Here is a 14,159-nt window from a genome sequence, read left to right on the forward strand (position 1 = left end):
AAATGACATCATGGCTGATCTGATAACCCTCAACTGAACGTTCCTGCTTCTTCCTCAAAATCCTTGATTTCATTATTGCTTAAAAATCTGTATCTCAGCCTTGAATATCCCACCTTCTGCAGCCCTCAATGTTATACATTCCACAAATGCTACCTTGTAAGAGAAGAAATTACTTCTCATCTCTGTCTTAAACGTATAGTCCCTTACTCTGAGATTATTTCCTCTGGTCCTAGACTCTCCCACAAGGGGAAATAACCTCTTGCATCTACCCTGTCAAGTTTCCTAAGAATCTCATGTTTCCATCAGGTCACTTTTCATTCTTCTAAACTCCAATGAGTACAATCTCAAATTAATCAACTTTTTCTCAGAAGAAAGTCCCTCCATACCCATGATCAATCTTTGTGAACCACCTCTGGACTGCCTCCAATGCCATTATATCTTTCCTCAGATAAGGAGACTAAAACTGCTCTTGGTATTCCAGCTGTGGCCTGACTAATGCCTTGCATAGTTTTAGCAAGATGTCACTCGTTTTATACTCCATTCTCTTTGAAATAAAGGCCAACATTTTATTTGTCTTTCCTATTACCCACTGAACTTAGATGGAAGGTTTTTGTGGTTTGTGTTGAACCATTGCAGTCCATTTAGTGTCGGGACACCCACAATGTTGTGAGGAAGGGTGTTTCAGGATTTTGTAACAGCGACACAGGCAGAGCCTCAATATATTTCAATTCAGGATGGACAGTGACTCAGAAAGGGTCTTGTAGTTGGTGGTGTTCCCACGTATCTGCAGCCTTTGTCCTTCTAGATGGCAGCAATTATAGTTTTGAAATGTGATACCTGAGGAGCTTTGGTGAATTTCTACAGTGCGTCTTATGGATAGTACACATACCACTGCTACTGAGCTTCAGTGATGGAGGGTGTAGGTGATTGAGGATGAGATGCGAAACAAATGGGCTGCTTTTGCCTAGATTGTATCAACCTTCTTGTGTGGGTTGTTGGAGCCGAACACATCCCTTGTTTCTCTTAAATGGTTGTCAGGCTTTGAGGAGTCAAGAGATGAGTTATCATTTGAAGGTTTCTTAGTCTTGACTTGCTGTTGTCAACTCATTATTTATATGTCAAGTCCAGTTCAGTTTCTGGTCAGTGGTATCCCCAAGGATGTTCATAGTGGGGGATTCATTGAATATCAAGAGATGATGGTTAGATTTTCTCTTGTTGGAGATGGTCTTTATCTGGCACTTGTATGGGTGAAGGTTAATTGTCTCTTGTCACGCAAAGTTTTTTTATATAGAATTGCTGCATCGTGTGAAAATTACTGATACGCATATCAGTCAGCATTAGCATCACAGCTTGAAATAGTCCGAAAAAATAGAGAAAACATTTTCTCAAAATTATAGTTTTACACAATAACAAATACAGTGATTTAACATTACTTTTTGATTGACGTAAATACTGGAAGTTATTTCATTTTTGTCAATTTTAGCCTCAGTGGTCTCAAGCAATAAACATTCAATCAGGCAAAATAAGGTTTAGATTACTTACAGTGTGGAAACAGGCCCTTCGGCCCAACAAGTCCACACTGACCTGTCAAAGCGCAACCCACCCAGACCCATTCCCCTACATCTAACACTACGGGCAATTTAGAATGGCCAATTCACCTAACCTGCACATTTTTGGAGGTAACCGGAGCAAACCCACACAGACATGAGGAGAATGTGCAAACTCCACACAGAGAGTCACCTGAGGTGGGAATTGAACCTGGGTCTCTAACACTGTGAGGCAGCAGTGCTAGCAACCGTGCCACCCATAATTAAGTAGGTTAAATCAGTTATCATCACCATTTAACCTCCAACTAGAAGCTGAGCTATTTGTTGCAGTTATAAAACAATTCCATTTTCCTGCCTTCTCCCCAAATCCCTTGGTACCCTCAAAGATAAAAACATCTGTCTATAAAAGAACCTTACAGCACAAGTACAGGGCCTTTGGCCCTCCAGGCCTGCACCAATCCAGATCCGCTATCTAAATCTACCACCTATTTTCTAAAGATCTGTATCCCTTTGCTCCCTGCCCATTCATGTATCTGTCTAGATACATCTTAAATGATGCTATCATTCCCGCCCCTACCTCCTCCACTGGCAACAAGTTCCGGGCGTCTACCACCCTCTGCGTGCAGAACCTTCCACATATTTCTCCCCGAAACTTTTACCCTCTCACTTTGAACTTGTGATCCCTAGTAATTGAGTCCTCCACTCTGGGAGAAAGCTTCTTGCTATCCACCCTGTCTATACCTCTCATAATTTTTTAGGCCTCAATCAGCACCCCTCCAACTCCTTCTTTCCAATGAAAATAATTCTAATCTACTCAACCTCTCCTCTCTGGGAGAAAGCTTCTTGCTATCCACCCTGTCTATACCTCTCATGATTTTTTAGGCCTCAATCAGCAACCCCCAACTCCTTCTTTCCAATGAAAATAATTCTAATCTACTCAACCTCTCCTCATAGCTAGCACCCTCCATATCAGGCAACATCCTGGTGAACCACCTCTGCACCCTCTCTAAAGCATCCACATCCTTTTGTTAATATGGTGACCAGAACTGTACACAGTATTCCAAATGTGGCAGAACTAAAGTCTTATACAACTGTAACATGACCTGCCAGCTCTTGAAGAAAGTGAGGACTGCAGCTGCTGGAGATCAGAGTCAAGATTGTGGTGCTGGAAAAGTACAGCAGGTTAGGCAGCATCTGAGGAGCTGGAGAATCGACATTTTGGACATAAGCCCTTCATCAGGAATTCATCAGGAATTCCTTCATCAGGAATCGGGCATAAGCCCTTCATCTGCCTTGGAACCCTGCAACCACATGGGATCAATGTGGATTTCAACAGTTTTCTCATTTCCCCTCCCCCCACATTATCAGAGTCCCAAGCTTCCAACTCGGCACCACCATGCCAACACTTGTACTAAATGCCCTGTCCAATGAAGGAAAGCATCCCATACGCCTTCTTGACCACTCTACTGACCTGCGTTGCCACTATTAGGGAACAATGGACCTAAACACCCAGATATCTCTGTACATCAATTTTCCCTAAGACTTTTCCGTTTACTTTATAGTTTGCTCTTGAATTGCTTCTTCCAAAATGCATCACCTCGCATTTGTCAGAATTGAACTCCATCTGCCACATCTCTGCCCAACTCTCCAATCTATCTATATTCTGTTGTATTCTCTGACAGTCCCCTTCACTATCTGCTACTCCACCAATCTTGGTGTCATCTGCAAACTTGATAATGAGGCAACCTACACCTTCCTCCAAATCATTTATGCATATCACAAACAACAGTGGTACCAGCACAGATCTCTGTGGGACACCATTGGTCACAGGTCTCCATTTTAAGAAGCTCCCTTCTACTACCACTCCGTCTCCTGTTGCCCAGCCAGTTCTCTAACCATCTATCTAGAACACCCTGGACCCCTGTGACTTCACCTTCTTCATCAGCCTACCATGGGGAACCTTATCAAATTCATTACTGAAGTCCATGTATATAAAATCTACAGCCCTTTCCTCAACAATCAACTTTGTCACCTCTTCAAAGAATTCTATTAGGTTTGTAAGACATGACTTTCCCTGCACAAAGCCATGCTGCCTATCACTGTTAAGCCTATTTTCTTCTAAATGGGTATAGTACCTTCTCCAGTAGCTTCCCTACCACTGACATGGGAGGGAAGAAAATACCAGAAGAAAATAGATGGGAGCAAAAGATGGATACATGATTAGTGATCTTCTGCACTCGGCAAGTTACAGTGCCACTGTCTTCTCTATGCTTCCTCACACTTGCTTTACCTCTGCAGCAGCACAACATCACCAACGAGACTAATGGTGTACAGCGCTCGCAGTTGCAAGCTACATTTCCGCTTGATGGCACCTACCTGCTTCAACCTCCTAAACTGCCCTTGCTGCCTCTGCACTTCCCACTCACTCACTCAGACATCTCCCCACCTCTGCTGCTTTAGCACAACCACCAACAGTTCTTCCACACACTTTCATCTCCCTCAATCCTTTTGTCGCACGGAAGTCATGGAAACAGGAGGCAGTGTTGTAACAGACATTTGAAAAGCTATTGGAAGAGTCCACAGTTGAAAGAGTCCACCAATACCTTGCTGGGTCTGGCTCTCCCTGTCGAAAGGTTGGCTTCTGCAGAACACTCAGTGGCTGCCAGAAATGCATGCAGACCTGAACTCCAAAGCTATTTGCCGGCAGCATCAGCAGCAGGGGAGAGTGGGATGAAGGACCTTGACCTCACTTCAGGTGCCTCTGCAAGTGCCCATGGAGACAGACTGGTGGCAGCAGGCACCCAGATGGAGGAGAGACCATACAGAGACCACCCATTCATTTCCTCCCAAGACACATCAGAGATGCCTAGCTCTTCCAGCTTCAACTTGTCTGCAATCCCCAACTCTATAGAAGGGGAGGGGTGCAATCGGGGAGGGGTGAGCATGCACATAGGATGGGCACTAAGCAGGTCATAGAGTCATAGAGATATACAGCATAGAAACAGACCCTTCGGTCCAACTTGTCCATGCCGACCAGATATCCCAACCCAATCTAGTCCCACCTGCCAGCACCCGGCCCATATCCCTCCAAACCCTTCCTCTTCATATATTCATCCAAATGCCTCTTAAGTGTTGCAACTGTACCAGCCTCTACCACATCCTCTGGCAGCTCATTCCATACACGTACCACCTTCTGTGTAAAAAAGTTGCCGCCCATATCCCTCCAAACCCTTCCTCTTCATATATCCATCCAAATGCCTCTTAAGTGTTGCAACTGTACCAGCCTCCACCACATCCTCTGGCAGCTCATTCCATACACATACCACCTTCTGCGTAAAAAAAGTTGCCCCTTAGGTCTCTTTTATATCTTTCTCCTCTCACCCTAAACCTATGCCCTCTAGTTCTGGACTCCCTGACCCCAGGGAAAAGACTTTATCTATTTATCATATCCATGCCCCTAATAATAATTTTGTAAAGCTCTATAAGGTCACCCCTCAGCCTCCAACGCTCCAGGGAAAACAGCCCCAGCCTGTTCAGCCTCTCCCTATAGCTCAAATCCTCCAACCCTGGCAACATCCTTGTAAATCTTTTCTGAACCCTTTCAAGTTTCACAACATCTTTCCGATAGGAACGAGGGGCCTCGAGGCACAAATGGCCAGGGAGTGTCTGCCCAAATCATCTAGGCCAACAGGTTCCACCACAGAGTATATTTCCTCCACCACAGACCTCAGGGCTGCATCTCAACGTAGTGGAAAAGGAAAAGAAAAATGCTGTGAGGGCACATAGGTGGCATGGGTGACAGATCTTTGCAAATACTTTGTAGTGATTGTTACAACTGTGTGACTAGCTATGCTATTTCAGAGGGCAGCAAAGAGCTGTGGGTCTGGAATCACATGTAGGCTAGACCAAGTAAGGACAGCAGATTTCCTTCCTTAAAGAAAATGAGTGAATCACATCGGTTTTTCCAATAATCAACAATGATTTCATGGTCATCATTAGACTCTTAATTCCAGATTTTTATTGAATTCAAATTCCACCATGTGGCATGGTAGGATTTGAACCATGGTCACCTGAACATAAATCAGGATGAAGAGTCTAATCATAAAATCACTAGGCCATCGCCTCCTCTTCAAGCAAAGTAGTTTGCTTGATCAGGACCACGTCCCACAAGTATCTACTCCCTCTTTCATCGATTGACAGTGGAAGCAGCGTGTACTATCAACAAGATGCACTGCAGAACTTTACCAAAGCTCCTTAGACTGTATATTCCAAATTCATGACCACTCACACTAGAAGGACAAGGACTTGCACCAACTGCAAGTTCCCTCCAAGCCACTCACCATCTTGACTTGGAAATACATCAGCATTCCTCAACTGTTGCTGGGCCAAATTCCTGCAATTCCTTCTGTAGTGGCATTGTTAGTCTACTTAAACTTCAGTGGTCCAAGAAGGCAGTTCACCACCATCTTCTCAAGGGCAACTAGAGATGGCCAATAAATACTGACCCAGCTGTTGACACCCACATCGCATGAATCAATAAAAAAAACAACTTTCACATCTGAAAATTCGTATGTGCTTTCTATGATCTCATGTCTGGTTGGTTGGTATTTTGGCTATGTAGGGTCTGGTTTAATTGGTTGTTGTTTCATCGTTAAGCTGCCTCTTTATACATCCCAAGGAGGACAGAAGTTTTATTGGTGAAGCATTGGTCATCTGTAAAAAATTCCTGTGTTCCAGCAGATTTTGGGGATCTTTCATCCCTTATGTTCATGACTGCAGCCAAGGCTTATCACTGAGGCCAAAGGTAATGTGACTGCTTTGGACAGGTGTTTTCTCATGTTCCACACTTCCAACCACCTTGTATATGTGTGAATGTGATCATTCATGAGCTTACATTTCTCTGGAGGCAAAGGTTCATTCTACCTTTTTGCCTAACAGAGGAACTTACACTCATTGAAGAATGGATGACTTAATTACTATGATTCAGATTCATTGTCCAAACATGTGCACCTCGCCCCACCTGATCAAACAAACGGCACTTGCTCCATCGACTGTGAATGTGTTGCATCTACCTTTCTTCCTTATGCATGTTGAGGTTCAGTTGAAAATGGAACGGCATGCAGATTGCACTCTGCTGAGTGAATTTCAACTCCCCCTGACAAGAATCCCAATTCCAACTTCATGAATCCTTTTACACTGTTGACACTTCCAAACTCATTAGCTGTCAAGGTTCCCAGGGTTGTCACCCAATCTTCTTATTTACTGGTTAATATCCCCAATTTTCCCCTCTAGCCCTTTGCTTACCACATTGCCAGATCCATTGGCAATAGCTAACCACTGTCCTCCCATTGAAGCCAGGTGTGTGGTGACTTGTAAAATAAAAACAGTGTCCCCCCAGCTCCCAGCCTTATATTTAGAGTTTCCCCTTCACTGGCATTACTCCCTCAGCACCACAGTGTAATGCTTCCCATACTCAGACTTGGAATTCCTACTTTCCACTGCACTACATGGACTGTCCTTTAATAATCACCTCCCATTCCTATGATGTTTACTGTCCAAACCCCAGGCCTGACCGTGCAACACCCATATATGACAACATCCATGACTGAGCATGCCCCAATCCCAGTTCCTCAATTATGATCTTGGACTGATTGGACCTGACCTACAAGAATGCCAGCTGTGGTCCAGTCCCAGGATGGAAAGGGCACAGATCCTTGAAAGCTGGTTGACAGTGGAAGCAGCGTGTACTATGTTCAAGATGCACTGCAGATCTTCACCAAAGCTCCTTAGATTGTATATTCCAAATTCATGACCACTCACACTAGAAGGACAAGGACTTGCACCAGCTGCAAGTTCCCTCCAAACCACTCACCATCTTGACTTGGAAATACATCAGCATTTGACTGTCCTTGGCCAACCCCATAGACTATATGTGGCAGTAACCCCATGCTGACTGTAGTTGTCTTCACTCCACTAACATCTATTCCCCTTTGGCTTTCTGACATGGGTATTTGATTGAAGCACATCTAATGTGCTTGCTCTATAAGCTGCTCACACATACTATAGATATTACACTGACATAGCATGGTGCTGTACGGCAATATGACCAGCTCTTGACCGATCATTGCTGGCAATCATGATAAACTGCTGAACTATCAACATCCTTTCTTCCCTCAGCATTAACATGCCCCCACTCCCCTCCCCCCACTGCCTTCTCCATGCATCACATCAGTTCTCAAGAAAAATCATCAAAACGTTAGCTTGCTCTCTCTCCATGGATGCTGCCTGACCCGTGGGGATCTCCAGCGTTTGTTGTTTTCAGTGCCTGTCTTTGTATGAGCACTTAAAAACAAGTCAAAACAGAGATGCTATGACCCTGTAAATTCTCATTGAAGTGACAATGCACAAAGAGAAAAGAAATGTCAGCTGCTGTGAGTGAGCACTAAGAGAGCAAGCTAACAGCCATAAAATGCGTCACTGTAAAGAGTAAGCTGACCGAACATTGCAATGTAAGGTGACCATAAACTCCAACATGTAGTGGTGAAGAACTGAAGCTGTACATGCAAGCCATGTGTGCTAGGTAATCACTTCTCCTTTCAACTTTCAAAGTGGTACCATCTAGTCTCTCACCATGCTGGAAGAATAGTGGATGGCATTGAAATGAGATGAGATTAGCTGATAATGAGATGCAAATACATTGGCAATGAATTGACTGCCACTTACTCATGAATTCAGAATTCACCATTTAAACTGTAAGGGGTAAATCGAACATTTTGTTTTCTGGATGTCAAGAAAGATTTTTTCATTCTCACCATATTTTCCCACAGTTCTCTCATGTCACTAAAGGGCTGCGTCAGCTCCCTCCATTGTGATCACATTTGACATATTGCTCAGCATTCTGGGAAATAATTTGAGTGAACAGCAAAGAAATAGACTATGTACAGGTTGAGATTTATGTGTGTGATATTCAAGATTTTTTTTGCCAAATGGTATTTTTAATGAATTGATATTTAATTTCTTTTACAGGCTCTGCAGATAATATACTTTCTTATGTAAACAAATGCCGAAGATTGATTATAATTCTCTGTGAAGAATATGTGGACAATGAATGCAGCTCTACATATGAACTAATGACTGGACTGTATCAAGTATTGGTTGAAAGAAAAATAAAACCAATACTTATTGAATTTAAACCTATAAGCAACCCTAAGTTACTACCAGAGTCACTTCAACTTGTTCTGAAGTCAAAAAGAATTGTGAAATGGAAGGGTAATAAGTTGGCCTTGAAAAATTCTTATTTCTGGAAGAAGGTGCGATACTTGATGCCAGCTAATGGTGGTCAGCGAGCAAAACATTCACAACGTAATGTGGCTTTATAAAATAATGACTGATTCAAATAAGTTACAGGTTTGCTATAATTTTGTTTCCCTAACATTGATTCAAAATATATTTATGCCAATTTTGCAAAATACGTTTCTGCGTCAGTGATAATGTGGACTTTGGATCCTAGCAACTTCCATTTCAGTGAGATTCAGATGAAAAACAGTTTAGAAGAAACACCATAATAGCAATTATTTGTGTGTTTATGTTATTCAAATTAAGTTAAAAATCACGCAACACCAGGTTATAGTCCAACTGGTTTATTTGGAAGTACATGCTTTCGGAGCACTGCTCCTTCATCAGGTAGCTGTGGAGCAGGATCATAAGACAAAGAATTTGTAGCAACATCTTTTGCTAGACATTCTGTGTCTTATGATCTTGCTCCATAGCTACCTGATGATGGAGCATTGCTCCAAACGCTAGTGCTTCCAAATAAACTTATTGGACTATAACCTGGTGTTGTGTGATTTTTTAAAAAAATTTGTCCAGCCCAGTCCAACACCGGCACCTCCACATCATATTCAAATTAATCCACTGGTGTAAGTTTAGCAGGAAACAGTACAAATTTGGCTCACGTTTAAAGCATCTTTAAAGAAACAATAACTGCAAGAAAGCTGATATAATTTTTCTGAAGCTACTAACCATTAAATGGCACTTGTTGAGTATAGCAAGTCCAGGTGTTGCTATTGTATTTTGATAGATGCAGACAGAACTTGATGTACAGGCAAATATGAATTTGTACTTTGTACTCAGTTTCATTATGAATGTTAAGATTCACTGCAAGTGTCATTTGTTTTTGATATTTGTACAGTATTACAGAGAATAATTCATTTACACAGTGTCACTTTATAGAGTATTCAAATTCCCTGAGGGCATACAGGAGTACTGGCTGCCATTTACGCATTCACCATTGGTATCATTGAAGCAACATCCCTCAAGCACTTTTTGTTTTTCCATAATGTGCAACTTGAGCTATGTAGGCATTGATCAGATGTTTTAAAGAGAATATGCCCTGACAATTTGGAAATGAGAGTGAGGGCCAGATTCTTACCAAAGAGGCATAAAGTTTGAGTCAGGAAATTTTTTAGTTCACCTGACCCTGCATGCACTGTTTTCGCTTTGTGGAGCTGGATCAGGATTAAGTCAAGCCATCCATGCCAGAAACAGTATGAATTCAGTCACAGAAATGCTGAGTGCTGAGACAGAATGGTTAGAGCTCCCTTCTCAGTTCTCTCAGATTTCATCCCATTAGCCCACACCACTCTCACCTCCTGAACATCGAGTGACTCCCCATGAAACCTCCTTGCCCTCAATATCTCTTCCACGACCCCATGCATACCCCATGCCCACTCACCCCATGCACACTATTGAAAAATGAATCATATAATAACAATGACAAGTCTTGATATGGATTCAAATTGTTTAAAATCTGTCCAGAAAATACAGCTGCACTTATAAACTTATAAATAGGTTCATCGTTGTGGTTCTGTTTGCCGAGCTGGGAATTTGTGTTGTAGACGTATCAAATCTTCTCACAAACTTTAAATAGATTCATCAAACAGAATCATTCTCAAAGTTTTACCTTATTCCATGGCTCTTACCCTTATCTAGATGAACACATTGGCTTTGAAAGAAGCATCTCAAAGCAATAATATCTTAAAACAACATCATAAACATGTTAATTAATCAAAATAAACACACTTCTTCATTTTTTTGAAAAAAAGACCTCCCCACTGTGCTAATCCATTAGTCAACCTTAATGAAATGTTAACTATGTTTTTTCTCTATTGATGTTGCCAGACATTTTGAGTTTCTCCAGCACTCCCTGTTTTTATTTCAGATTTTCAGCATCTGCAGTTCTTTATGTTTATTTTAATGAACTTTGGAGCATTCAGCATTAATAATACAGCCATTTTGTTTCTGCTGTGATGATTTAATAGTTAATGGATCATTTTAACCTTTACCCTGAGAGAGATATGGAGACTGAGAAAGAGAGAAAGCACTGTTGCTCAGTTGAGTATCTGACATAGAAACTAATCATCATGTTTCAGTGTTTAAATTACCAAATCAAGGCATTGTGAAATCTATGCATCCACTTACCTCACAACGGGGCTTCTCCCTTCATCCCACATGAATATTTCAGAAATCTGAAGCACAGGTTAGCAGAATCAAGATCAGGGATTTTCGATTGGTCATTGAAGTACTGCAAGAGTGTGACTAACTTAAACCTTACATTTTACAATATTGGCTTCCTGTTACTTGTCTAGTTGGGACTGCCCTACTTTTTGTCAAATTCCCTGTGAAGGTCACTTGCAGCCAAATGAGAAGACTCCCAACCTCAAGTCATTGATCTACTAAAACATACTCAGAGTTACAGTGGGATAGGTCAAAGGAAATACAAATCCACTTAATTATAGTGATATCAAGGACAATGGGATGCTGCTTTAAAATACCCAGAAATGTTACATGCTATTTTATATTTTTACTTTTATGTTCCAGAAGTTTTTTTTCTCTGTCAACTTTGGTGCTGAAGAGTTTTCTCTGACTTTTTTTTGTGTAGATTTGTGTCAGCACATGAAAAGGTGGACAAAATCTAAACTTATTCAGGATGGTACTAGTCTTTGATAAAGGTTTAGGATTCCATTTTTCCCTACTCCATTCTTCTAGCCAAAGAGTACACAACAGCCTTCTCCAGGAATGTGAAAACCATGTGATTCCTACATCATCTTCAAGTTTGGGTCTATTTTATTGTATTTTATGCCACCTTGTGATTACAATTGGAGAACCTTTGAGATATAAGTTGAAGAATTGGTGATTAAATAAGTCACAAGCCTAACAGTTTCATTCAGAACTTCACAGTTTACATCCTGTTTGAACACGTTGAGTCATTGTTTTTCTAAATTACACCTTGACTCAAGTGTTTTAACATTTCACTTCAGACCCATGACCTTTCATGAGGAAATATTCAAAATGTTTCTAGTTCTGATGAAAGACCACAGACCTGAAACATTAACTGGTTCTTTCATTACAAAAATGCTGCCTAAACTGTTGGGTATTTTGCAGTATTTTCTGCTTTTAATTCAGTTTAGCAGCATGCATAGTAATCTGCTTTTTACTTGTTAGGAGAAAGTGAGGACTGCAGATGCTGGAGATCAGAGTCAAAAAGTGTGGTGCTGGAAAAGCACAGCTGGTCAGACAGCATCCGAGGAGCAGGAGAGTCGACATTTCAGGAATGACCTGATCGAGGTATATAAGATAATGAGTGGAATAGATAGAGTCAATAGCCAGAGACTTTTCCCCAGGGCAGGATTGACTGCTACGAGGAGTCATAGTTTGAAGATATTAGGAGGAAGGTATAAAGGAGACATCAGAGGTAGGTTCTTTATGCAGAGAGTTGTGAATGCATGGAATGTGTTGCCAGCTGTGGTGGTGGAAGCAGAGTGATTGGGGACATTTAAGTGACTGCTGGACATGTACATGGATAGCAGTGAGTTGAGGGGTGTGTAGGTTAAGTTATTATATTTTACATTAGGATTAAATCTCGGCACAACATCGTGGGCCAAAGGGCCTGTTCTGTAATGTACTTTTCTATGTTCTATGAAAGGCTTATGCTCGAACCATCGACTCTCATGCTGTTCAGATGCTGCCTGACTGGCTATACTTTTCCAGCACCAAACTTTCTGACTGATTTTTAATTGTTGTTTAGTGACTGTGCCTTTTTCCCACTAAGAAAGCATAAATAACGAGTTGAAAATGTTCTTTTGTTTTCAGGCTTCCATGTTGGCCAACAATCAACCACTGAAGATAGTATCAAATTGAAGAAGCCTTTCACTTATAATTCTGGCTAATGCCTGAGTAATCTTGGAGTATTGGCAGGAAGTATCTGCAATCTGATTATTATACATATAATTGCATCTAACTTGACATTTTCATTTGTTGTAACTTGTGAATCTCAAATGTCAATCCAAATACCAACCTCTTCTTTAAACAACAACGAGCACCCAAGCTACAAATCTTCATCTTCTTTAAAATGTTTTGATTGAATTCATTGCAAGAACAGATGTGTATCTTGGTTGCAATCAGGACTATTGCACAGTTGTACAAAATCAAACTCCTTTCAAAATGGCTTAGATTTTCAAAATAAAGAAAATAGTACAGTATTTTAATGGTCGCAGGATTGATAAAATGAAGCAAAATAAAGTTAGGTCCATGGGTTTAGAAGGTGGTCCTGCGTTGAGAGGCTGAGTGAAGTGGGACTGCATTCTCTAAGTAGAACAAGAAGTAAACTCATTGCAACATTCAAGATTATGAAACAATACTAAGAGATTGGTTTGGGTAAAGCTATCTTATGGTTTAGTTGCAAGCTACTGCAGGGCTATTATAGATATTTCTAATCAGTCTGCTCATGTGTGAAGCAGGTGCTATTTGAACACAGGCTTTCTAGACACGAGGTTGGGACATTACCATTGCACTACTCAACCTGTTCGGAAGTGCATTGACACACTCTGGAACAGGTGGAATTTGAATCCATACGTCTTGTCTCAGGGGTAAGGATACTGCTACTGTGCCACAATAATCTTTCCTGGGATTAGAATCTGTTCAGAGATGTTAATGTTCATCTCTGGAGCAGATTGGACTTGAACCCAGATCCTGAAGAAGGGCCTGTGCCCGAAACGTCGAATCTCCTGTTCCCTGGATGCTGCCTGACCTACTGTGCTGTTCCAGCAATAAAGTTTCAACTTTGATCTCCAGCATCTGCAGACCTCACTTTCTCCTTGAACCCAGATCTCCTGCTCAGAAGTAGGGACAGGGACAATACCACTGTACCACAAAACTCTCAGGGATATTATTCCAGCAATTAGTACTTATCAGTTGTACTTGTTACATAAGACAGATGTCCATTGTGGGATGTGAGGAGAACAGCTATAAGCCTTCAGCTCCATGCCCTAAATTAATTTAGACTTTTGACTTGCAGTGCCTCAAAGAGAAGCAGTCATTTTTAGGTTATAGAAGAGACTTCTATATTGAGGATTGGCTTTGGCTCTATAAGTTTAAGAATAATATTATTGTAGCTATATAGCTTTTCTTATTGCTTATGAACATGTATCAGTTGAATGTTTCCTGCAATAATTTGAAGTGAAACATGTTAACAGGTTTAGCACACTGATTGGCTTTATGCAATGATTGTATATACACTTTGTATAGGTTTTATGGTGAAGCAACTTTGTAATT

At 41.3% G+C, this 14,159-nt stretch overlaps 1 protein-coding gene across 1 annotated transcript in view; it reads left to right on the forward strand.

The window, feature by feature from the left end:
• The window catches only part of LOC122550652 (interleukin-18 receptor 1-like), a 62,670-nt gene extending 49,096 nt beyond the window's left edge, over window positions 1-13,574 (forward strand). The window contains exons 11-12 of the mRNA XM_043691730.1: window positions 8,574-8,954; window positions 12,699-13,574. Coding sequence (XP_043547665.1) covers window positions 8,574-8,926 — 353 coding nt within the window. The 3' untranslated portion in view covers window positions 8,927-8,954; window positions 12,699-13,574. The remainder of the gene's footprint in view (window positions 1-8,573; window positions 8,955-12,698) is intronic.
• The last annotated feature ends 585 nt before the right edge of the window (window positions 13,575-14,159 follow it).

This window comes from Chiloscyllium plagiosum, chromosome 6 (genome assembly GCF_004010195.1).
Source record: "Chiloscyllium plagiosum isolate BGI_BamShark_2017 chromosome 6, ASM401019v2, whole genome shotgun sequence".
NCBI lineage: Eukaryota > Metazoa > Chordata > Chondrichthyes > Orectolobiformes > Hemiscylliidae > Chiloscyllium > Chiloscyllium plagiosum.